The 26,919-nt window shown below is 37.1% G+C and overlaps 2 protein-coding genes across 5 annotated transcripts in view; one reads left to right on the top strand and one right to left on the bottom strand.

The window, feature by feature from the left end:
* Positions 1 to 10,215, top strand: part of IMMP1L (inner mitochondrial membrane peptidase subunit 1) — a 37,876-nt gene extending 27,661 nt beyond the window's left edge. For all 4 annotated transcript variants that reach the window (XM_036325723.1, XM_036325722.1, XM_036325720.1 and 1 more), the window contains 2 exons: positions 8,642 to 8,752; positions 10,047 to 10,215. In XM_036325723.1, the coding sequence (XP_036181616.1) occupies positions 8,642 to 8,752; positions 10,047 to 10,115 (180 nt within the window). In that variant the 3' untranslated portion in view covers positions 10,116 to 10,215. The remainder of the gene's footprint in view (positions 1 to 8,641; positions 8,753 to 10,046) is intronic.
* Positions 10,216 to 12,072: 1,857 nt separating this feature from the next.
* The window catches only part of DNAJC24 (DnaJ heat shock protein family (Hsp40) member C24), a 37,001-nt gene continuing 22,154 nt past the window's right edge, over positions 12,073 to 26,919 (bottom strand). Inside the window, exons 3-5 of the mRNA XM_036325724.1 lie at positions 26,426 to 26,564; positions 16,666 to 16,734; positions 12,073 to 12,477 (exon numbers count right to left, since the gene is read on the bottom strand). Coding sequence (XP_036181617.1) covers positions 12,347 to 12,477; positions 16,666 to 16,734; positions 26,426 to 26,564 — 339 coding nt within the window. The 3' untranslated portion in view covers positions 12,073 to 12,346. The remainder of the gene's footprint in view (positions 12,478 to 16,665; positions 16,735 to 26,425; positions 26,565 to 26,919) is intronic.

The following is a 26,919-nucleotide window of genomic DNA, read 5'->3' as shown; positions in this document are numbered from 1 at the left end:
TGTATTTAATCTGTACCATACACTGTTGAAACTCTTTTACAAGGATTAATTTATTTAATCATCACAACAGCAACACAGAGAGATAGGAGTGGTAGTATTTGACAGATGGAAAAACTGAAAACAGGGTGGTTAAATAAATTGCCCAGTTCATGAGGCAAATAGTTGGAATTCAAACACAAGTAGCCTGGCTCCACCCAGAATCTGGACGCCTTGACATGCCACAACCTCTCCTCCCAAAATATCCTCTACTTGTTTATTTCTACTCCCATCTCACAAAATTGTACTTTCCTTAAAATGTATTGTCTTTATTTTTAAAAAGAAAAGTAACTGTTTTTGTTCAGGTGCAGTATTGATTCTGAATGAGAACCCACTGAATTTTGAAGGTTTTTTCATCCCCACCACTTTTTCTAGGCTGCATTTTTCAAGCCATAAGAATTGTGTAGCTATTACAGAACCACTTTAGCAAATGTGTTCCATTAATCAAGGTGATTTATAACAAAATAGTCATCCAAGTTTGGAGCACTCTGAAGAGATATCCAAACTGTTTGCAGGGTCTGCCCCTCTAGAGTGTTCCCTTTTCCCGCTATCTCAAAGCACACTGGTGCTGTATTGTATGAAATGGGTTTCTTCCCCTACCTATGCATCCTCTTAGAAAAATTATTGTTGTTTATTAGATGAAGACATTATTATTCAGATCTTGATTGAACTAAATGGTAAAGATGATGAATATTAAAAGTGTTTTGAATTCCAGGCAAAAAACATTTATTCCCTAAGTCTATGCTTCAGAGAGCAAAACACCAAAATTGTCATTTGGAACCTAGAATATAGTTTAGCATATGAAAGAATAGCATTGTTCCCAAGTTGGCATAAAATAATATAAACAGATCATTGGTTAAGTGAAGTGGAACCATTTTATTCATTCCAGAGTTCTAAAAGTCCATGTGGCAAGCAACACTTAGGAACTATGATTTATTTTTTACATTAAGCATTTGGAAACAAAGTAGTTCCTATCAAGGTTCTATTGCAGTGGGTTTTGCAATATAAGCTAAGATAAAGCTTAATTTGTGACTCTCAAAAGAAACAAATTGTACTCAGCTTAAACATCTTAAATAACTTACCTTCCTATACTAAAGCAATTTCTCAATTTGCTGCTAGAAGCTTCTAGTTTGCCAAAAATAATTAGTTGCAAGGAGAAACATTAAGCAAATCAGAAATATATAAAATGAATTGGCATGCTCCTATTGATTTGCATGTTAGGCAAAGTAAACGCCTATTTAATGTAGGGGATTTGGGCCAGGACTCAGGTAATGTAGTAAAATTTTGTTATAAAAGCTAATGAGACGAAAAATACTTTATCTTTCTGAGGTTATCCAGTGGTTATTCTAGTCTTCATAGAAAATTTGAAAGATAAGCTACTTCCATGGTAGGGCTACCTGACCACCCTCTAGAATCACAAGTAACAGCTGTAGAAAATATTGGGATGTTTCTGATACTTTGTACCAGGACAGCAGAGTGCTAATGTGTCTTTCCCCAAGTGACTTTTATTTGGAGTGAATATTTTCCAACCCTTTTTACTAAGCAGACTAGAAATTCACTTGGTTTTGAACTGACCGATCAGTTCAGAACAGTGTGAACTAAATCTTTTAAAGTAATGGTAAAATTGACCTACCTTGCTCTTATTTTAAGGGAAGGTTTGGTTGTCAGAAATGCTATGGTGGTTTTGTTATGATGAAGGCCAAGTTGCCCTTGCAAAATGCAGCACCTACTAATTACATTGTGAGCTAATAAGAGTTGTCTACATTTCAGTAGAAAATGCATGTGCCTTTTGGACATTATGAACTACTATACAGGTATTTTGTTATTTTGATCCTTTATTGGTTGGCAAATTAACAGTGGGTAAAGTTGTTCCTTGTAGTTGGTAAATTGCTCCTTTGAGTGTTAACTTTAAGTGGTTGTTCACTGTAAAATGAATAATCGATTTTTAAATCTTCCAAAATTAAAATTTTATTGAATTGCAGTTTCTCAACCATAGCAGCCACTCTGTATTGAAAATGCAAACACTAATAGAAATATGATTATGAAGATTTCAGTATGTTCCTATAGTTAGATCATAATAATCTTTTGCTATTGTTAAAGAAAACATGTTTGTAGTTATTAGAGTGTATATTTTTACTTTTATTATCAACCTCAGACTATCAAAATTCAGACTATTTAAAGCTTTTTGGTTCTTGATACCATATATTTCAGTGTTATACACAAAACGTGAAATTTTTTTTTAATATATTTTATTGATTTTTTACAGAGAGGAAGGGAGAGGGATAGAGAGTTAGAAACATCGATGAGAGAGAAACATCGACCAGCTGCCTCCTGCACACCTCCTACTGGGGATGTGCCCACAACCAAGGTACATGCCCTTGACCGGAATCAAACCTGGGACCTTTCAGTCTGCAGGCCAACGCTCTATCCACTGAGCCAAACCGGTTTTGGCAAAAGGTGAAATATTTACCAAATGTTAGTCTGTTACCACAGAATGATGGTACATGAATAAGGAATGTAGTATTTCTTACATTTTTTGTATTATAGAGTATGCTAACAAGATCATTATTGTTATTGGTGGAATTGTAAGAAATAGAGATAGTTTCACATTTCAGAAAAAACTGATTAAATGTTCCCAGGATGCACAGGTAGTAGAGAGTTCTGAAAAGGAACACTTGGAAATGGAACAATATGCCAGTAATAAAGCTGTTTTATAATGTATTTGAAAATATTTAAATAAAACCGATTAACAAAGTGAAAAACAAGCTCACTAATTTGACAGCATTAGAAAATGGTCACTGGGGTGGATAAATGGTGATGGAAGGAGACTTGACTTGGGGTGGTGAATATACAATATAATGTACAGATGATGTATTTATAGAATTGTACACCTGAAACTTATATAACTTAATTAACCAATATCACCCCAATAAATTCAATTTAAAAAAATAAAATGGCCACTTTGTATAGTTAATACTAATAGCCCCTCAATGTCACTGTGTATTTAGGTTATAGTTCAAATCCTTGAATATCTTAATGCTGTTTTTCTGTTTGTTTAAATGTCATTTACTTCAGCTAAAAGTCACAACCATATGGCCTTCTATTACCACTTATATTATAAACAGAAAAAGTACTTCTGTGTAGGGAGAGGAATCAGGAGATTGAAAGCTTGTTTATTATAAGCTGCTGATACACTAAATCCTTATGTCACTTAAGTAGAAGAACTACCTAATAATGTCACTTATTACAACAAGGATAGCTAAACAAGGGACTTGCTTTTTGCAGACTATAGTGATAAAAACCTGTGCTACACATCCATTTCTCAGCAACGGCTCCCAGGTTAATCAATCATGGCATACTGCTAATGTCTTGATTGCAGCTGATGTGGAGGAAATATGTTTACTCTTTTGCTAAAGTGAAGTTCACTGCGGAGATTACGTGACTTTTTCATCCTATAGTTAACACGATTCTGAAGATAAATTTGACTTCTTGTTTACAATTCTGAGGTGTTTTTCTTCTGATGTTAACACTAAAGTATCATCTCTGAAGCCTCCACAACTTAAGCATTTTCTGATGTTCTCTGAATGTTTTCAGAATAATTTGACCTTCAACAATATGTAGTTTATAGAATTTTATTTTATAAAATTGTTTTTTATCTTACATGTTTGAGTATATATACATATGTGTATGTATACATGAAGATCAATGTTTTTACTGAGAGATTAGCACATCTTCCTGAAACTAATGTGTTTTGCTCATCTAAAAATATTTTAACTACTCACATTTGGTTTGAGTTTCCAGCTCAAAGTTGAAAAGACCTTCTATTGGAGTGAATATAGGGAGGCAGTTGTGTAAAATGCAAATATTATATGTACTTTTACCTGCAAGTTATGAGATCTCTATACTTTAAGGTTGCCTAAAAGTAATTGGGAAAAATTGAGACAGAAATTGTATCGCTGATGTTCAATGTTAGCATGTGAAGCAGACTCTAACTCTGATAACTGGGAGTAAAGGGAATATATTCCAAATGTCATGTGGCTTCCTAATGATGTAGTGGTCTGCTGGACAGCTACTGTTGAGTAGATGTAATGTGTTCAGATGTCTTTTGAAATAAGCAACTAAATGAAGTTCTGTGTTACCACTTTGGGTAATTAAAATTCTATAGGTTTCTGTGACCCATTTAATCTTAGTACATAAAAGCATTTTCACGCTACTAAACTATTCTCTACCTAAAATAAGAATGGAAAAGAGAAATAACATATAAAAGCAGGCGTGCATGGGAAAACTCATTATTTATATGCTTAGCATGATTCTACTATATGTAAAACCTAGTATTTCATTAAGTTAGGTCTTTTAGAATATGAGAACCAGATTATACATCAGTTTATATTACAATGGAAATACCGAGATAGTCTTGAAATGAGACTATAAAAGACACTTCTTTTAAATACTAATCTAAAAACAGCAGATATAACATTGTTTTATAAATAGAACAAGAAATCAGAAAGCAAAATAATCCATTGTCTAGGGAAAAAATTCTGTAGGAATGGGGCATTAGATTCAGATGGCTAGTATGAGAGGACATAATTACTGGCTTCATCTCCAGCCCTAGTCCCCTTCCTCTAACCTTCTGACTAGTTGGTAGACAGTTCTGAGTAAGTGAATGCTCCATAAGGGAGAGCCGGTGCATTTGGTATTTGATAAAAATTGCTTGATGAAGATTCCTATTAAAAGAATAAAAATGTTAGTCTTTAGTACTAACATTTGGATGATTTGGTCTTAAAACTGAATTTCACCAAATCCTTTAACATAAATAAAATGGCAGCTATTCACAATTAATGTACATTTTAAATTATATTGGATTCAATTCACAGTCTTGGCTACTACCAGACCTATGTAATTGAATACAGTGTAAATAACAAAAATATAACTGAAATAAATTACAAAGCACAGTTCACTTTGCAAATTGCTGAGTAGACTGCATAGGAAAATCAGGAACAAAGAAAAAAGTCCAGAAGGCATTATTCATACCAGCAGCTAGGGCAACTATAACAACAATAGCTAGTACTAGTATTTACTAGTGAGTGCTTAGTTGGTGCTAGGAGCCTTATGTGTTATTCCACTTGGTTCTCAGAATATTTCTGTAAGGCATTTATTATTGCCAGTTGTATAGATGAAGTTTAAATAACCTGTCCAAGGTGCTTAACTAGTAGTAGTAGGAGAGCTGCATTTTGAACTCAGAACTATGACTGTAGACTGTATTTGTAACCATTATGCTAAAGAACTCATCAGATATTCTGATTCAGACTGGATAGTATTAAATACTTAGGAAGAAAATGAAGGAGCTCAGCTTATCATAGCTATGAGAACAAGCAAGTCCAGTGTTAGACTAAGTTCCAAACCTACTCAGCAGGGAGAATGAAATAGAACTTGTTAGTAAAAAGCATCCCCCAATATAACTCCCAGTGCTGTAGCCTACTGTACCTTTTGTGTATAGTAAATTCCTCTTTTGCAGTAATTGGCTAGGAACCTAAGGTGGCATAATTTTTAAGTAGGGAAGGACAGTAATAGCCTCCAGGAATGATGAAAATAGTGTAGTAATAAATCAGAATTTAAATGGAGAAAAAGAGTAGGACTGCATAGAAATAGTGTCCAGTGATACTACTTCTAGGAATATAGCCCAAGAACTATATTCAGAAACACCCATCAGAAAGAATATATGCACCCCTATGTTCATAGCAGCACAATTTACAATAGTTAAGACTTGATGAGTGGATTTAAAAACTTTGGTACATCTATACAATGGAATACTATCCAGCTGTAAAAAAGAAAGAACTCTTACCATTTGCAACAGCATGGAAGATCCTAGAGAGCATTATGCTAAGTGAAATAAGCCAGTGAGAGAAAGATAATTATCACATGATTTCACTCATACGTGGAATCTAATACCAACATAAACTGGTGAACAAAAATAGACCTAGAGACAGAAACATCGAACAGACTATCAAACCTCAGAGGGAAGGCAGAGGAGGGTTGGAGGAGGTGGGGGGGAAGAAATCAACCAATGAACTCATATGGGTATATGCATAACCCAAGGATATATAGACAGTGGGTGGTGAAGGCTTGTGGGGGCCCGGGGAGAGGGCAGTGAGGGGGTGGGGGGGAGAAGGGGACATATGTAATACTTTCAACAGTATAATTGAGGATAAAGAAGAAATAATCTCGTTAAAAAAAAATTCCAAAAGCTTTGCCCCTCTCTTTGCCTTTATTTTTCTTTAATAACTGTTAAAGTTATTTTGTTTCTTTAATAAAAATAAACTATTGCCGAAACCGGTTTGGCTCAGTGGATGGAGCGTCGGCCTGCGGACTGAAAGGTCCCAGGTTCGATTCCGGTCAAGGGCATGTACCTGGGTTGCGGGCATATCCCCAGTGGGAGATGTGCAGGAGGCAGCTGATCGATGTTTCTCTCTCATCGATGTTTCTGACTCTCTGTCTCTCTCCCTTCCTCTCTGTAGAAAATCAATGGAATACATTTAAAAAAATAAAAAAAAAATAAACTATTATTTCTTTTCCACTCAGTTATTTAAGAACCATTAAAGTGGCATAAGCAATAGTAGGGCCAGTCCCCACCCTTACCTTTGCTGGTTGTAAATTCTAAAACATCTGGCAAAGAGTTAATTAAAAAATCCAATCTGTTATTATTCTGCTTTTTGGAAGGTCAGAAATACAAATATCTTACTCTGCAGTCAGAACTTTTACTTAATTAGTTTTTACTTAATCAAATAAATGAGTTTGATTATAGTTTAGTAAATGTGTTATTTGATATTGTGGACTCTTTCATCAGATTTCACTTGAATCAGGAAAGGTAACACCTGTGGGTTGGTTCACTAAAGCTTCTTTTGTTAAAGGGACACCCGCAGGCCATGAGGCAATTACGTTTGTTGCCTGTACTAAAAGAGGCCCTTAACTGGACCTAAGTAAGTATACCTGAGAACTAGAGGCTTCTTTTGTCCAGCCCTGAGATTAGGCTTTCTCAGAGCTTAGGAAGTAAACTCTGACGTAGAAAGGAAAAACAAGAATAATTCAAGAGTTCTTTTCTTGCTTTAAAATTTAGCCCTCAAGTTAGCTGTATCTAAGACCTTGGGAAATTCAGATTTGAACAAAAGTAAAATGTTGTATGTGGCATTCATTGTAAAAATATATATCTGTATATTCTTAGGCTCATATATTCATTCAAGTTACCTTGGCAGATTTACAAAAGTATAAAAAGGAAAAGCACCTAATTACTAAAAGTTTTGGTTATTAGAAGCAATGAAAACATGTAATTGGGGATTTCCATTTTGGGCCATTTGCAAAACATGTATTACAAATGCATTTATTGAAGTCCTGTTCTACTTGAGTTGGAAAGTTATAGTTTTTTAAATTTCCATTTAAAATACATTTTAATCTACTCTTATCTGTTAGTATTTTGTTATAATAATATTGCTGCAGAATTTATCTTATCTGGCTTGAATTTTCATTTTAGTGATAGCAACTTGGTTATTCCAACAGATGATTGTTGCTGGAGAGTAATTTTTTAAGTTTATGTTGAACAGATATTAATGGGCAAATGCACCATATCAAAGAGGCCTTGTTTTTTAAAACAAACATTTTCTGTTCTAAATATATTTATAATTGTCACTGAGTAAAAATTTAAGCTTATGTTAATACACAGGACATATAGGAACTTGGGTCTTTTCATTTTAGTAGAGGGTCACCATCATTAATTTTACAACTGATGGTTTTATAATAGTTCCTTCTAGGTCTTCATGGTCATTATTGAAATATAATGCATTGAAGATAGGGCCTGTACAAGGCAGAACAGGGATCTTAATTAGAATTCTGACAAGCCCACTCCAATAAAATGATGAGATTATTTGTAATTGATGTCACAATCAATTACCATTTAGCTCATCATGAGCATTCTAATAAGTCTGGCCTTGCTATTGGCCCCAGGATGTTGCAGAATGAGTGGCTACCCTGTTTATGCTTTTACGGAGACAGGAGGGCACATTTTCAGTCAGCATTCTAATGACCTCTTTTGAAGTCTATTAAATTAATGACCCTGTCACACTGTTTTGATCTCTTATAACCTCAGTGTGGGGTTTGTATAACAAATTAATTTTGGGGAACCATGTGGCAAAAATGATGGGCATTTAAAAAGTTGAAACCTGCCAGCCAATGTAGCTCAGTGGTTGAGTGTTGACCTATGAACCAGGAGGTCACAGTTCAAATCCCAGCAAGGGCATATGCCTGGGTTGTGGGCTTGATCCCATGTGGGGCGTGCTGGAGGCAGCTGATCAATGATTCTCTCCCAATGTTGATGTTTCTATCTCTCTATCCCTTTCTGAAAGCAATAAAAACATGTTTAAAAATTAATATGAAACCATAATATTACTAATATTTAATAAAAGTTATTTTGTGCAAAAATGAAATCATAGGGTTTATATGTATTGTATAAAAAGACAACTTTAGGACATTTTTCCTTACCTGCACAAGATACTTTTTATTGACAGTACCCAAATTTTTTTTTTTTTAAAGGGGCTGCTTTCTTCTCTAATTCCAGGTGCCAATGGGCCATGTTTGGTTAGAAGGTGATAATTTACAGAATTCTACAGATTCCAGGTCTTATGGACCTATTCCATATGGACTAATAAGAGGACGGATCTTCTTTAAGGTACTGTTTTCTACTTAAAATGTAGGCCTTCTTATCTGAGCTGAGGGGAAAAAAACATTTTCTTTCAAAATGAACTCTGAACTCTTTAGGCTATTAGTGGACTTACCTGTTACAGTAACAGTAGTGAAAATGTTAGCTTTCATAGCTATAAAAATTACCCCTTCCCCCTATTGAGACAGGTAATCGAGAATATTTTTGTTTGAATAATAAAACTCTAGCTACCTTTGTTTGTAACATAAGAAGCCTTTAATTTGAACCTTCAAAAATTTCTCTCTTGTATTTTTACAACCATGTTAATATCCTGGGAATATACAGCATGTTCCCAAAAATTGTATACACACTTTAACAGCTGATAGGTCAATTTTGAAAATGAAATGCATTTTAATAAACACTGCCTTATAATTATTCAAAGTGTGTGTATACATTTTGGGTGGATACTCTATATTAATGTGCACTTGCAGAAGAGCAGTGTAGAGTCAAAATATCTGCAATGCACGGATATCTTAGTTAAGCACAGTGAGGAATGGACTTATCAATGTTGTAGCAAATTTATGATTCTTAGGAAAGATTATTGTTTTTACTGGCTCCTCTTTTTTCTCACAATCAGTAAGGGAAAACAGACAGGAATACTTGGGGGTAATTTACAGGATTCTTTACACTTAAGCATATACTCAAGTACTTAGATTTACAGTTAACTTTGAGGGCAGTAAAAGAAAATACAGACACACACATGCTCACACACCCACACTTATATACAGTTGACCCTTAAACAACTCGGGGGTTAGGGGCATTGACCTACATATAATTTTTAACTCCCCCCAAACTTATATATAGTATCTGGAATTTGTTCCAGGAAAATCCCCAGACACCAAAATCTGTGGATGCTCAAGTCCCTTATGTAAAATCACATAGAACAATACATACAGTTGCCCCTCTGCTTCCACAGATTCCCAACCATGGATGGAAAATAATGTTTTTAATCTGTTGTTAGCTGAATCCTTGGCTATGAAACCCAGGCACATGGAGGGCTAACTGTATATTTATTGAGGGAAAAAAAAAAATCTGTGCATAATTGGACCCATGCAGTTCAAACCCATGTTAGAGTTTAAATACATAGACACATAAATTTACTTTCTAAAGTCTTATTTTGATGTAGGAAATTTGTTCTTGAGTGAAGAATACAGAGGAAGTGTTTAGTTACATGGCATAGAGAAAAGGATGAATGAAATAAAAAGGAATATGATGATATAACATCACTTTCATTAATTGTCTTCAATCAATTTTGATTTTACAGATTTGGCCTCTGAGTGATTTTGGATTTCTACGTGATAGCCCTAATGGCCACAGATTTTCTGATGATTAGCCAACATTTATTCTTTTGATTTGATTATTGCCTCCTGTTCAAGTAAAGTTATTATTGCCACTGAAACCATGTACTTACTAATAAACTATTTGCTATTCAGTTTGTTATTTTTAATTGTTATTTGTAAAGAATAAGTAACACGCAATCTGCAAGCTACATTATTCAAATATATGGGTAAGCGTAATCCAATAAATCATCTAACGTTTATGACATATGTAAAAATATTTTTAGGGGGGAAACCTGGATGACAACCTCACTTTTGAATTTTTAGTTTTCTAGGTATAATAAACTCTCCTTAAGAATATGCTTCGTACGTTAGCTACATTTATTTTTTATTTTATTGTATTTTTTTGTTAGCTATATTTATAAAGAGTAGAAACTAGTCTTATAAGTCCAAATCAACAATAAATGCAAAGATTCAACCTAATAAAAAGCTGCTAAGTCACAAACTTGGTTCACTCATTTGAAAATAGTTTCAGTCCAGCCAGTGTCGTTCAGTAGTTGAGCGTCGACCTATGATCCAATAGGTCACAGTTCAATTCCCAGTCAGGGCACATGCCCAGGATGCTGGCTCAATCCTGGTGGGAGGTGTGCAGGAGGCAGCTGATCAATGATTCTCTCTCATCATTGATATTTCTATCTTTCTCTCCCTCTTTCTTCTTCTCTGAAATCAATAAAAATGTATTTAAAAGTATATATGTGTATTTTTAAAGTTTCAGTGATCCCATAAAGGATTCCTTTTCAAATCAAATTTAAATTGTTTCTGACTTACACTGTACATAAAATGTTAAAATACATAGAAAAACAAAATCTTTAGTTTACTATAATCAATAATGATACATTATAAAAGTCCATTTCATCATACTAGCAGTACAATGGTTCCTTATTCCTAAATACAGGCATTAATACTGTATCTTAGCACTCTGAAACCAAAAGGAAAGTAATGCACTTGTTTCAAATTTTTTCTTCTAAAACTACCATTTCCTAAATTATATTTAAAGTTGAAGATGGCAGTGATCAAGAACCTTACTCCAATTAATACAACCACTTAAAGGCTTTGGAAATATGGTGGCAGGACTGAAGTCATCTTCTCCAAAGCTATTCTTCCTTCTACAGTTGCCACTTTGTCTTCGTTATTAACTTTGAAATAACCTCATGAATATCCATAGTCAGCCTTCACGATGGGAGAACCAAGCTCACATATTATTTACACAGAATGTAATTTAACTCTAATGACCTGAGATTCAGAAATAGTTGTACAATAGGCCTATAACTTTGACAGCTAGAAATGTCATGTTACCTCAGAAACTTAGTAACTATAAAGGAATATGATGGTATTGTGACCCATTAAAGAGGAGACATGCTTACTTGCAGAAACAATAATAAAGTTCTCAAACAGGAATTTGCTATAAATAACTTAAAATTCAAGTCTCTTTTTTTGGAATGTATAAATTATCCTATATAATAAATATGTAATATGCAAATGGTTGTTACGCTGTGAAGCGTAACAACCGACTGCATAACGACCGGATCACAGATCAGCAGGAGGGTGGGGCAGCGAGTTACAGGTGGGCTGCTGAGAGCTACAGGAGGGGGCAGGGCAGAAAGCTATTGGGGGGGGGGGGGGCGGAGGGAGCTACAGGAGGGCGGGGCAGCAGGCAGAGAGCTACAGGAGGGTGGCAGTGAGCTACTGGCTACAAGCAGGCGGGGGAGAGCTACAGGAGGGGGCAGGGCAGCAAGCTATGAGGGGGAACGGGGGGAGCTACAGGAGGGCGGGGCAGCAGGCAGAGAGCTACAGGAGGGTGGCAGAGAGCTACAGGAGGGTGGCAGAGAGCTACAGGAGGGTGGCAGTGAGCTACTGGCTACAAGCAGGCGGGGGAGAGCTACAGGAGGGGGCAGGGCAGCAAGCTATGAGGGGGAACGGGGGGAGCTACAGGAGGGCGGGGCAGTGGGCAGAGAGCTACTGGAGGGCGGCAGCAAGCTACTGGCGAGCTACTGGTGCACAGATTCGTGCACAGGGCTACTAGTAAACATAAAGAGCTAAATTAATTTTCTATTAATGTGGGTTAGACTTTGCTTGACAAGCTTACATTTTCTTTGCAAATAACAGCTGACAAAAAAAGGTTCCTTTTTTATCAACTTTAGACAGTTGCTTGAATGTATAAAGCTGGAATGGACTTTCCTCAACATGTCTGAATATACAGTTAAGGGAATCCATTTAGTGAATAATTTCAGCTACAATGGAGGAGTTCTATAATTAGTGAACATGTATCACAAGAAATCAGGGTAACTTCTTCGGCTTCATCCTTAGAAACACTGTATTTTCCACCACAACGGCAACTCAGAGAGTAAGATTGATCATCTGCAGAGAAAACAAAAAAATGCTTCAAATGCTTACAAGTAACTACACCGACACCACACACACACACACAATGTGGTTTATTCCACAGAAACTGAAAAAAAAAGTAAGTTCAGTAAATGTAAAATGTATTAAATGAGAACTTGAAAATATTTCATATATAGGCAGGAGCAGTGTTTCTAAAAAATTATCCACCAAAGAATCTCTGTAAAGGAGATGGACTAAAGCTATAAATCAGTAGTCCAAAGATCTTGGGGTGACAGCAAATGCTCTGAAGCAACCCAGAAAATTTATTTGAAGTCTGTTTTCTTAAGATTCATACACATTTCACATTCTTCTCAACAATGCATTTGTCCAAAATAGGACTGTAAAGGAAAAACAACTTTACCTGTCTTATTAAAGAACTTTCTTTTGCCTGGAGTATATATATCCTTTAAGAAAAAACTGCTAATTTGTTTATCAAATTCAATATTTGAATATATCTGTTCTGGTATCATACTATTTTAAGAGTCCTGACTCAAATATATAAACACACACTATGGTGTGTGTTTTCTGTGTGTGTAACCTGTTTGTTTGGTGTTTACAAATGATTTGTGAACCAAAGGGCAATCATTGAAGTGAGATGCCCAAAGGAAACAACATTGTGTGATGTGTAGCCTACGAAAATTTTATCATGTCTGTCATTTTCCTGAGAAGCTGAAATGCTTATGTCCTTTAAAAGAATTCTTAATTTACTGGACATTCGATTTAACTGTCACTGAGACGTGATTGTCAAAGAAAAACAATTACTTATCACATTATTTTACTACTGTCATAATTTGTTACATAGATAAATCAACTAAGATATGATTTCTTACATTGGTATCTTCATTCAATTCTCAAATTTCATTTTTTAACAGTTTGATATCAACATATGCCACTAAAAGAAGAGAAAGAGAGAGAAGGAAATGAAAAAACTGCCTTGTTTTTGTTCTCTAATGAAGTCTGGCCTTGGAAAACTAGTAATTAAATGAACCAACTTTATGTGTTTCTTTTATCATAAAGGATTCATTCACCAGTCCTGCTTTTTATTTTTTACTACAATGAGTCTTTTCCCCACAGGGAAATATAATTTAATCTGGAATTTTAAAATGCTAACATCCTCCCTGTCTGAGCCAACATACATATGTAGTGGAGCATGCTTTCACAGTGAATTGTTTTATTATTAAACTAGAGGCCCAGTGCACGAAATTTGTGCACAGAGGGGGTGTTCCCTCAGCCCACCCTGCACCCACTCCAATCGGGGACCCCTCTCACAATCTGGGACCGCTGGCTCCTAACCACTCACCTGCCTTCCTGCCTGCCTGTCCGATTGTCCCTAACTGCCCTCCCCTGCTGGCCTGATCTCGCACCCAACTGCCCTCCCCTGCCAGCCTGGTTGCCCCAAACTACCCTCCCCTGCCGGCCTGATCTCGCCCCTAACTGCTCTCCCCTGCTGGCCTGATCACCCCTAACTGTCCTCCCCTGTTGGCCTGATCTTGCTCCCAACTGCCCTCCCCTGCAGGCCTGATCTCGCCAACTACCCTCTGCTGGCCAATTTAGTTCTGATTGGTCAGTTTCTATGCCAGTCAGCGTCAAAAGCTCCAGCTCCTAGGCAGCCATTGGCTCCTTACATTCACCCAGATTTGGTTCGGATTGGTCAGTTTCTATGCCAGTCAGCATCTCTGGGCCTATCAACAGGGGCTGATCAGCAGCCCCAGTGGAGGCCTGTTGAGAAATGGAGAGAAAGAGAGGCAAGTTCTGAACAACAGCTGCCAGAGACTACGGATCAGCCCTGCCTCTCTCTCTCTGCAGGCCTCTCTCTGGGCCTGATCTGCAGCCCCCTAGGCCAGTGGTTCTCAACCTTCTGGCCCTTTAAATACAGTTCCTCATGTTGTGACCCAACCATAAAATTATTTTTGTTGCTACTTCATAACTGTAATGTTGCTGTTATGAATCGTAATATAAATATCTGATATGCAGGATGGTCTTAGGCGACCCCTGTGAAAGGGTCATTCGACCGCCAAAAGGGTCACGACCCACAGGTTGCGAACCGCTGCCCTAGGCAGTCAGTGCTGGGTCTGGGTGCCGGCAGTGGGTCCGGCCTAGCAACCCAGCACTACCTTCCAATCTGGTCGAGCCTTCGGTCGTAACAGTCATTACAACCCTGGTTCTTTATTATATAGACTGTGTAAAAATGCACACATTCTAGCCATTAGATTTCTTAAGCTACATTTCTCCTGGTTTTTTTGGTTTGTTTGTTGTTTTTTCTACCACCTCAGTGAACAATGAGAAACAATTTGAGGTGATGTGCTCAGTAAACGATGTAGAGGCCACCATGGGATACTTTGGAGTTTTGTCATAGATGATTCCAAATGTTAATCTCACTAAACACTCAAATCTTGTCAAATTTCTTGTAATATGATTCTTCTATCACTTAACAAAGTGATAACTTCACAGAAATCATCATTTTAAATATAATGAATAAAGACAAAATGACTAAGTTATATATGAAATTAACTGTGAGGGGAAAAGGTTAAAACCTTAGTCTCTCAAGAGTTCTTCAGGTATGCCTTTTAAGCATAATAATATGCACCATTTCAAACTGTCTTTGGGTCAAGAAGCTGATCATTAGGCCATGTCTATCGTGTAGCATTTCATCCACTCTTCTGTACTAAACCTTAAGTGTCCAAATTTTTAGCATTTTCACTTGTATCAGAAAGTTCATATATTTGTGGACTAACAGATGCTGAACACCCAGTCCATATTCTTACTTTTAAAAAATGTTAAATTATTGATTATATTTTTAAATGATACTGAAGAAAGAAAAACTACAAAACCCAGTTTTCACCATTTTTACATTATCAGGAACTGTAAACAAAATACACCAGTCACATCAACTACAAGCAAGAAGAGATTTGTCTAATAAGAGATTAAACACATACACACACACACATACTGATTGATAAAGTAGCAATACTATATTTTCAAAAGATTTATTTAGCTGGGCAGGCCTCCCTGATAAGTGACATGTTGTATTCTGTCCGGCTAACGATCTAGAAGTAAAAGCCTGTATCACTAGAATATTCTATCTCACAGCAATAGCTCCCCCAGTTTACGCTGGTGAAACTATGTCAACCCCTGGGAGCCCCGGTTACACAAAACCTCGTTTTCTAATCATTCGCTGCAAATAACAATTTCTACTCCAGGGCCTCGCCTGGCACTATAGGAACAGAGTGGCCATCGACAAAAACATGATCCTCTCTGAGTCAATATGGCTTGTGACCCGACTTCCTGAGAGCACTACATGCAGAATCTGCAGAATCTGCTGTTAAAAAATAGTTCATTAAACTTGTTTTCAGGAAGGATGGGCTGTTTATCTTCTACCTATTCGCACTCAGTAAAGTTTATAAGTCCCTAAGGGATTTGTACGCTAGGCTGAACAATAAAATTATAGGGTTAAAAGTATATACAAATTCGAGGAAATGGTAAGATTGTCTTCATTTGACCAGAGAAACATGGAAGTGTGCTATTTAAGGCCTTCATTTAGAAAAGAAACCTAACAACGTCTCCCTGAGCAAGAACTACCAAGAGTGGAGAAATTCAATTAGATTTAGGTGTTAAAATTCTAGTAATAGGAAAGTGAAAAAGATATGACTTCATAGTGAGTAAAAGACAGTGACAGATTTTTATTTTCTGCCTAAGACAATAAAAAAGTGTAAAATCAAGCTCCAAGTAGAAAAATATAACAATGAAAGGCCTGCCCTGACAGTTTATGATAAACAAATAAAAATTCTAATGGGAATGCACCTCGAATGTCAGCATAGGAAGGGTGGGAAAATTATCTTTACCTTTTTTCCCCATTACACAGATGGAGAATAAACCAAAAACCAAAGTAGTTTAAAAAAAGAAAACCTTATGAAACCTTACATAACTAACATCAAATTAGAACAGGAAAATAACTAGGAATGAGTCATACAGGGGGACATCAATAATTGAAGTTTAGAATGAAACAAAACTATTCAAGGCAAAAACACCCACATATATATCAAAAGCCAGCTATTACCAGTATTTCTTTTTAAGTTTCCAAATATCCCATAAGAGTTTTTATTTTCTTACAGAAAATCCCTAATATTTTCCTTTACTATATCAAGAGAGAAAATAAATTCCAACCTTTGTTCCAAGACATTTCTTCAAGATATACTTGAGCACCTACTGGTCCCATATTTCTTAGGTCATCTTCTGTAAAATATAAAATGAGACACTTAATTTTGAAGAGTGCTTAAAAAGCAACTCCAGCCTGGTCAGTATAATTCTAATTTACTTACCGTTTTAAAATTTACTAGTATGTCAAATATTGTATCACTTCACACCTATTGGGTACCAACGGTCTATTAAACTATACATAAAATCCAAAGATTTTGCCTAGTGGCTAGGGGTACTTCCTCTATCTTTGTGTGCCCATGGAATAGCTTATGTAGAGTATCAACATACCAAGTAATTTCTAAACAAAAGTTGGCCACTTTTGTTTGGTTCTGGGGCCTTTTGGGAGGCTCTCCAGTGCAGGTCAATGTCAGATGCAGCCCTGGGCAACCTGTTTGGAGTTACAAAGCGATCCACAGTTTGGATCTGCTGGGCCTGTGTGTGCAAAACTGCATACCAAGACCAGTTTTTACCAGCACCAGGCCTGGGGACAGGTCATCTGGGGACAAGATCCGCCTCTGCCTGCTCTGCCCGTTAGGCTCTGTTACTGGAAGAGCCTCTGCTGGTACTTGAGTTGCTTGAGGTAGGTTCTTAGTGAGTGACAGGTAGGGGTGAGTGGTGTTTACCAGACTGATACAGGTTCAACCTCCTTGCCAGTGCTGAGTCTGTGGCACTCAGCAAATGTCCCTGGGTATACCCAGGCTGGGTGCTCGCACGCCTTTGTGGTGAGGCGGGGTCTCAGGGAGTCATCAGGGACAGGCCAGTAGTTTATCAGGCAGAAAGAGACCAAGATTTGGCTGAGTGAAGGTAGGGCTCTGCACGGTTGGGCCTGTGAGGGCAAAATGGTCCCTGTCCCAGATTCTGCCAGGAAGTGGATCTCAGCAGGGCAGGGCCACCAGGAGTTGGGAGGATGGGGCTAGTGGATCTCCAGTGAGGGGGAGATGCCAGTCAGGCTTGGGGGAAGGTGGAGGGAGTGGGCCTCTCCTCAGAGCGGCAAAACTTAGTCTGTCCTGGATCTGCCCAGACCTAGGCAGGACAAAGCCACCAGGAGTTGGGAGGGTGAGGCCACAGGGAGCCTGGAGATTGGGGCTAGCGGATTTCCTGTGAGGGGGAGGCAACAGTGCAGGGGAAGTGTCAATCAAGTAACAGGGAAAGTGGGAGGAATGCTGTCTCCCCAACCCCAAGTCTGCCAGACCTCTACATCCCAAGCCCAGGCAGCTGATTCCTCAGAAGGGCACAAGCTCCACAAGGTAAGGCAACAGGGAGTCCAGAGGGTGGGGCTAATGCATTGCTCCAAGCTGGTGACCTGTGGAGGGGAGTGCTCCACCCAGGAGAGATGGCATCTGGTATGTGGGAGAAGATCTCAGCTCAGGTATCCTAGTGGCTGTCCCTTCAAATGCCTCCTCAGAGCCACAAACTCCAGTCTCTCCTCACACAACTCTAGTCTGCTCCACCCTCTCTCTGAAGAGCCCAAGATGAGTGGCTGCAAACAAGATTTTGTGCTTTGGTCCTTTAAAGGGGCACCTATGTTCCTAGCATTATCCTGTCTATCCCTGGCAGACAGAATCCCCACTGATTTTCACAGCCAAATATTATGTGGGTACCTCTTCTCAGCTCGGGTGCTCTGTGCTGGGGAGCCTGGCATGGGGTTGAGACCCTACTCTTCCCAGGGAGAACCTTTCTTTGCAGCTGAGATATCTCTGGAATCTCAGCCTTGGCCCATGGGAGTGGGGCTAGTTCTTTTGCTTTGCCCTTCCTACCAGTCTCAATGTGGCTTCTTCTGTAAATCTTTGGTTATATGATGTCTATTCAGCTATTCTTCAGCTATTCAGGCTGATTGCTCTATATTTTAATTGTAATTCCTGTTTGGTCCTGGGAGATGAGTGTAGCTTCACTTATTCCACTGCCATCATGGATCCCTGTTTTTGTTTTTTTCTTTTTAAACAATGATCTCTGTTTGTCCACCACTGTCCTTATAATTAGAAAATATAATTCATCCCTAGCCATTAAAAGTAACAGGAACCCTGTAATTAGCTTTGATAATTGTCTATCAGGCAAGGCATCTGCAAAACAGATCAATTTGTTTTATTTTGAGTTTTACATATTATAAATATTTTTGCTTGTTACAATGAAAGATTTTAAATCTGAAAATATAAATCCTATCTCAAAGTTCTTCTGTTAACATGACACTACTAAAATTGTTGAGAAAACATAAATTGACTTAGAAAGTGCTTTTTAATTAAAAGAACAGAGGCTCTTAGCTACAGAATGGTAATAATAATAATAATAAAAGAAAACCCAGCCACTGGGAAAAAAATGCATTGCCTGGCATTTGGTGTACTCTATTTTGCAACCAATGACATTACATGATTCCTAATTCTTTTGAAGTGAGTAGATTCAGCTTTTTCGAAGGTACTGGGGAACATTTAATGTCTGTTTACACCCTATGCAGTGCTGACATGCTTAACTAAATATGGGGACAGAAAAAATTCCCAATTTATTTACATATAGAAAGCAATGCACTATAGTTAAAGAGATTCCTGTGCAATATAATGATAAAATCAAATAATTTATGTGATTACTTGAAAAAGAATCTTTAAACCTTTAGAAGTACAGGCCCTTCTGATCCTGTGTCCTATTGGATTTGTCTGACAACAAGAGGTGAAAGACTTCTGTGGCTTCATTGTCTCAATGGTGGGATCTAAGAAAACAGTGGCAGGGCTCATCAGAGAGGTTTATGAGCCTACAATTCAAAGAGATTAAAAGGAAAATCTACAGAGATTCTTTCCCACTGAAGAATAACATTAAATAACTATTAGCAGCTCGGTTCAGGAAAGCTTACTAGAGCTCTCGCTGGGTCATTCACAACTTTCTAAAAGAGGAAAGGTTTTTTTTTAAGCTCCATTTGGGAATCAATAAATATTTCTTACTTCTTCCAAGATAATGGAATTCCAGTCTTTTTCAACTTCCTCCTAATGATACTAAAATTTCTAAAACAACTCTTTGTTTGCTGCCTAAATAATTACACGTCCTAATCTCAGGATACTTTTTCTAATTGTAATTACAATTTAAATAAGTATAAATAAATAAATAAATAGTAGCAACAAAAAGCTACAGAGAAAAGGAATTTAACTTTATTCATTATTGCTGAGGTATCTAAAAATCTCAATCAACCCAATGTTGGCCAAAAGACTGAGTCCATCTGCAGCTCTGTCCCCACTATTCATGTGTAGCAATGTCTGTTACTCAAGTGATCAAGTCCCCAACATGCTCTCAAATCATCCATTGTATTTATCTATGCAATTTAAAATATTTAAAGTGCATTTCCTCCTTAAAGAAGTCATCTATGTTAAAAGCAAATAGCAATGTTTTCCTTTAGGTCTTACTGTTTTAAAATCAAGTAATTTAATTATAGACACTCACTTAAATTCTTATGTATTTCACTATACACAATTAAATTTTTCATATAGGAAATGACTTGATGGATATCAGTTTCCTTGTCCTTAACAGTCTCTGCTCTTTGAATAGCCTCTACCTTGATAAGAGATTCAGGATCAGCCAACGTTTACTTGAAACCTGCTCATTAAAATTATAAAACTCTGCAATCCTTTCCCAAACGGAATTAAAGAATCACAAATGGAAGGCTTTCTATATCGAAGAAAAATTACATATTTGGAGTTTAATTATGGACTGAAGAACTATAGACCTTTTATAAAGTAAGCCTAAAGCCAGTGCTCATGAGAAGTACCAAATAAAACCAAGAAACTGAATTTGACATTGCACTAACTACGGAGCAGGTAGAACAGCAGCAGATGTAGGTCTGGCCTTTTGTTCTGACCCTCAACTATGCCTCATTCTTTACTATTTGGAACTAAAAATAGTAAATGGTACACACCTATTCAAAACTTGGCAGCCTGGCACAATGATTAAGAGTCACAGAATGGCTTTGAAGTCCCCTCTATTAATTACTGGCTATGCAACCTTAGTTAAATTAGTTAACCCCTCAGAGCCTCAGAATCTCTCTGGAAACTATTATTTCTTCCTTACAAGGTTATTAAACAATGATTAAAAGACAATTACCATATTTCTAGTGCTCAATAAATGGCAGCTATTTTAACTCTTATTATTTAATAATGTTTGTATTGACCTGTCTCTACCAGACCATTAACAAAATGACAAAACATCCATTATTATTGAGGAGGTGCTGTGAAGCTTTAGTATCGGGAGGCAGCACAGTTGACTTTGGGTTTGTTAAGTGTTAACAAGTTCAATGTACTTTGCTATTGTCAGTCTCATTAAAATTGATCCATTGTTATCAAAGCCATATCTATATTAAACAAATTAAAAATAATTAATTTGTGGATTAAATTCAGAGGTTAGAGGTGATGGCAGATTAGAACTTCAGAGAAGCTTGTTTTGGTGGGGTGGGGAGGGAGACAGGAGGACTTGAGTCGGAACTTGAATAAAGGATACTGTGAAGAATCAGAATGGGAGGGTGTTCTGAGTAGTGACACACAGCAGAAGCAGCTGTGTTTGGGAGTCCCTAAATCACCCAGGGGAGAGGATTCACATTAGGTTTGTGATTAGTGACAAGGTTAGAAAACGTAATTAGGGACAAACTTAAAATCTTTGGCCCATTTAAATCCCAGGTGAATAAGCAAATGTTTTTGAGGAAGGGGTGGTTTAATATGTTTTTTATAGGAGTAAGAATAAAGAAAGCTAGACCAATCAAAATGTAAAAGACTGTGGGAGAAGGCCAATTAGCTGCTATGGAAATAATCTGGATATGTGGTATAATCTGGGTATGGACTACTGTGGTAGCTGTGAGAATAAGATCACATAGGAAAAAAAATTAAAAAGTAATGTCAACACTCATTTCTACTTTATTGGTTGTATAGTGAGCAAAGTAGAAGTAATCAGAGTGTAATATGAACCAGGTTCAAGTATGGGGAAAAATAAGCGAGAGAAAGGTGACCTAGTCTTGGTTTTGGACCCACTGATTTCAACTAGGTCAAGAACCCACGTAGAAATTGGGAGACAGGTTAAAGTGGGAGATACAAACTTCCTAAAATCCTACACTTTCCCTATTATTAAATTAGAACCACCAATTATGTCCCAAGTATACCAGAATTATGACTATAATTTTGCCCATAGGTTTCTACACCATTATTTGAAATTTTCCAAATTTTACTCAAAATCATTAAGAAATTATCTTAAAATGTTTTCATGGAAAAAAAATACCAGTTAATTGTCTTTAAGTAAAAGTAACCAATAATGAAGTAGTCACCTTCTTGTGACAAATAGAGTGAGCAGGAGGACCTTCACAGAAAGTTTTATCTATACTCTCTTCGTCCTCTGAAGAAAATGCCAATCTCTAACTGTCTGGATGAATTTTCTGCATCATTTCACATAGTTACTTTTCCCAGAAACAGTCACACACAAAAAAAGCCTCTTGATGCTTATCTTCAAGTTTTACCTCAAGCACATTTTTATAGTCAATTTTCAAATTCCTAAAATGAAATGGAAATACTGATATGACCATATATGGAAACTCTAGTCTAACTACAAATATTTTGTGAGGGTCAGTTTTTGCACATAATTTGCACAAATATAATTCCTGACAGTTAACCCAAATTCATATTATCTATATTTACAAGTATTATTTCCCTTCTTAGGGAGTTAATCAGGCTTTAGTATTAACTTGCTTTTCAGGAAGGATTCTTATTTTGAGATTAAGAAATTATGTATTGATTCAGTTATCTGGCATACATGTAGTTGGAGTTTTAAGATATGCTCCTCATTTGGCCCAAGATTTATTTGCTTATCTACCATTTGTAAATATTTATCCTATTACAACACCAGAACTGACCCTTTATATCTAACCAAGGGGGGGCAGCTGATTAGCTCTGAGTAAAGACACACTAACGTTATGTCTAGCCCAATCTCCTTCTGAGCCAGGCTATTTTTGATATCCAAGTACTTGGCCAATTGTGTAGAGTGAAGGCTCCATATTCCCGAAGTAATTCACTAACAGAAAACCAAGATACACCTTCACACAAAATAACATACCTCCAAGGATTCCAAACATAATCTCCTTAGTTTTTTAAAAAATTACTTAATTTCACTGACTTCATGTGAAGGTTTGTTCCCCTTCAGGTGACAGAGAAATAACATAATTCATAAGCTGTTCACTCTGTAGAGCCACTGAAATGTCCATGATCTGTAGTATGACTGTCCTTACAAAGCTATTGAGGCATGATCCCTATTATTTTCCCATGATATACTTCTGATGTGTTTTAATGTGCTTATTTAATACATGAGAAAATGCTCCATAAGATTTATTCAACAGATATCATTCATGTGAACAGATATTGTTCATGTGAACATTTTATAAATCTTGAAAAGATTTTCCCAAAGTGTTCATCTGGTTGTCTAAAATGCAAAGCCTAATCTTGAACAACTACATGCCTTTCAAGGGAACATGGGAAGCAGCCTTTGGAGGCATCCTTAGAAACAATAAGGTGAATATGCCAACTGGAACAAATTGATTAAATTTACTAGTTAACATTGCTTTCAAAATGTATACTATCCTGGGAACTAAATATTACTCATCCTTTTTTAGATTTGCTATTCTTCAGCCTGGCCAACATTGCCCTAAAATGACAACTAGGAACATAGAAGTGGAAATGAAGGAGAAACAATGTATGTACTTTACTTTAGGTAATCTACCCTGGACTTTTTCTTCGTTAGAACTCACTTGATAATTTCTTTTGTGAAGCAAAGAAATATGGATGTCAAAGGCTCCTTTAAATGATCTTTTAGAGAAATAAATGATTGTGGCTAATACTGATGAGGCTTTCCTTACAACAGAGCACCATGAGCTGTGAAATACGAGAACGCATTCAACATCAGCCAATAAAACATCTCCTGCCTCCTTTCCAAGAATTACCAAGCTCAAATTTATTTTATATTCCCAATTAATGAGGGCAGGAAACAAACATATTTTAAGCACACTCTAAGAAAAGAAAGTTCTACAATGATCTATCACCACATGCAAAAAGAGTTCTGTGTGACAAAGCTATTTCTATGTCCCCAGGGGGTGACCCAGAAAAAAAGAGTGCTTTGACCTGGTTATAACAAATTCTCTCTCTCTTGGTAACCTATCCTGGTCTTTAACAAATTATCACTCTCAAAAGTTTTCCTTCTATCAAATCTAAATCTGCACCGTTAGAAGTTCAAGTTCATTTCCTTCTTTTGAGAAGCCACTTACTGAAAATGGGCCAGGAAGGAAAAATTAATGTCAAAAGAAATGACAACACGAAACTAGGTTTATTATGAGATTTTTAAAAATAGCTCTAGTATGAAACTTAAAAACAGCAAGTTATACTTGGGTAAGAGACTTCTAGTTCTTATCTAAAAAGCAAGCCAATCTCAATTTAAAACTAAAACAAAGCATTCTCACTATTTGGAGCCTCTGGAAAAAAAGAAAATATTTACTAAATCTGAGGTATTTCCACTTTTCTTCCACATAGTTCAATTCAACCTGCCTGAAAAACTCACAAAGTAAACTGACATTATATAAATTGTAAGCTGATCAGCCTATTTATCTGAATCATCAATCATGCCCAACTCTCACTGTATTTGCTTTGCATAAACTTTATTGTGACCTTCTCAATGGCCTAGTCCCCTACAATACAGACGGTCATAGTTGCTCCCATTAAAAACTTAAAACCAAGGACTCAAAACTCCCAAAGGCAAGGAGAAAGGCTTGAAGATGTTGATTACTTGTTCTCCCAACATCTCCATAAGCCTTCCTTCATGCAATCCTATGACTCACTTTAAACTCTGTTTCCAATTTCTCTCCACTTCTGGTTTACCCATTACCTCATGATGATGTAAATGTGGGAGATAATAGTTTTTTATTCGTGACCTCTCCCTAACTCTTTCCTCCTAAGACAACAGGCACCTAGTCAGTTTCACTGATAGGCTCTTAACAGAACATAGTTGTGGAACGGCAAAAACGCAGAGCCACTGTGCCAGTACACAGCCTACACTCCTTAAGGCACATTTTTGTGGACTGTCCTTCTCTTAAGCAAATCAGCATCCCACAGAGTAAATAAAGGCTGATCAAGATGTGCAAAAGCACCATGGGAGAATAATCACCTCCAGTACATTTTGGTCATTCTAGGAACATAGGTACCTTTTCACACACAACACCCTCATGTGTATTAGTTTCAAAACTTCCATAGAAATTGTATCATGTTTAGCCCAGGTGCAAAAGATATATGTATGGATAGAATTCATCCTCAAATGGAAGCACCTCTGGATTCTTTTGCCAGAAGGCTTACCAGTGTTGAAGTTCCTGGGTTCCTGGCCACTTAGTATTTTCTATTCCTGGGCCCAAGTCCCTATGCTGTCTCAGAAGCACCAACACATTTACAAAAGAAATACATTTGAAAGCTGCTCAGATATGCACCAAACAGAAGCAGGACAAAATATCCAAGACATATTTGAAAATTAATCCTAATTCATTGCAAAGATATACTCATCCACTTCTTAACATTAAAGAAAAAACCTTACCAGTCTTAAAGAAAGTAGAAGGGCCTTAGAGCTGATTAGTGTTCTGAAAGTCACTATTTAAACAACAACAACACTGCAGTACATAAACAAATAGCTCGTGGAGTCTTGATACACAATGGGATCACACACTATAAGCAATACTTAATTTATTGGGACAACTCCCTCTGAAAATATAGATATTGTATACTTATTTTATACTGTCTTTATCCTATAATGACATGTTTTAGAAATAAAGCCTTGATTTTCATATCAAATTTTCAAAACCATAGTTGTATAAGTCTTAAAATCACTTTATTAGGTCTAATGGTGTGCCAGTATAGGGCACGGAAGGGGACTCAATAATCAACTACAGAGACAGTGAGCTTTTATCCACACATACGAGTCAATGCTAAGGCTGGTGCCCTACTGCAGAGTGCAATTGAGTGTTTTCCCCACAGGCTGTAACTGATTATTGACTCCCCCCATTAACATGTAGGGTCCATAGTGAAGGTTCAGACAGAAGGCTGAGGGACTCTGTCCCAAGGCCAGCGCTGAAAGACAGCCTATCACTTTGTGTAACCGCAATCCATGTGTGATAAACCTGACCTACATTTCTCCCTTTCTTTCTCAAAAGAGCTTGTCACTGTTGTAAGAAGGTATTTTCTAAAATGCATCAAATAAATGACTTCTGAAACTGCTTGGGAAGTGTTCATTCCAAAAATATTATTTATAGCAATCTTATAAGGAATAGTTTAGCCAAGAGATCATCTCGAAACCTAGCCTAAAACAAGCTCAGAGGCAGAGAGTGCTTTATGTTACTCCATCGGGTATCTTCCTTTAGACTGTCCTTTATACAGTACACGGTCTAAAAGTACTATAATTTAATAAAAATAAACACTTAACACATATTAGGTAGGAATGTGTAATTAAACATTTCTCATTAGTTACAAAAAGTAGCTTCCACAGATTCACAAGCCACGTCCTAGTCGCTTGCTAACTTCTCGATGGAGTCACAATAATCACTACTAAGAATGGGGAATAATTACAAACTGATGGGGCAGTAAAGAAGGTAATAACTGGTGCACATGCTGGAGAATGCTCCCCAGGCACAGCTGCAGATGGTGCTTAGAAAGGTGCCCGTGTGCTGTGGCTCCTCCCCACAAGGACCTACCATGCCGCTGCAGGTCATACTCCTTCTTTGTCTCTTCATTCCCTAGAATTTTCCATGCCTGATCAATTTCGATGAACTTCTGTATACATTCCTCCACCGTTCCTGCAGGCACATCTGCACTTTGTCTGTCTGGATGATACTGCCAATCAAAAATAAGGAGGATGGTGAATAGAGAGGGTTAAGTTTTTAAAAACTGTAAATCTGAGCTTTCGTGAAGAAAGAAGATAATGAGAAAACAAAACTAAGATGCCAAGGCAACAAGTTAACAGTGCTGGGCCCGGGAGACGACTTGCCAGGGTAATTAGACCACTGGAGTAGCTATAAATCCACTAGCAACGTGATCTGTCACAACGTGCAAAGACAGCATTTTCTGGATAATTTGCTGATGGATGGAATCACTGGTCTCTTGGACAATCTACCTAGAGAGGATGACTAACAAAAACAGAAATAGGTACGTGCAGACGAGCAGAGCATGACAGAGGAAGAATACAAAC

Source organism: Myotis myotis, unplaced genomic scaffold (genome assembly GCF_014108235.1).
Source record: "Myotis myotis isolate mMyoMyo1 unplaced genomic scaffold, mMyoMyo1.p scaffold_m19_p_10, whole genome shotgun sequence".
In the NCBI taxonomy this organism is placed as follows: domain Eukaryota; kingdom Metazoa; phylum Chordata; class Mammalia; order Chiroptera; family Vespertilionidae; genus Myotis; species Myotis myotis.
This window is presented reverse-complemented; position numbering and strand designations above follow the sequence as displayed.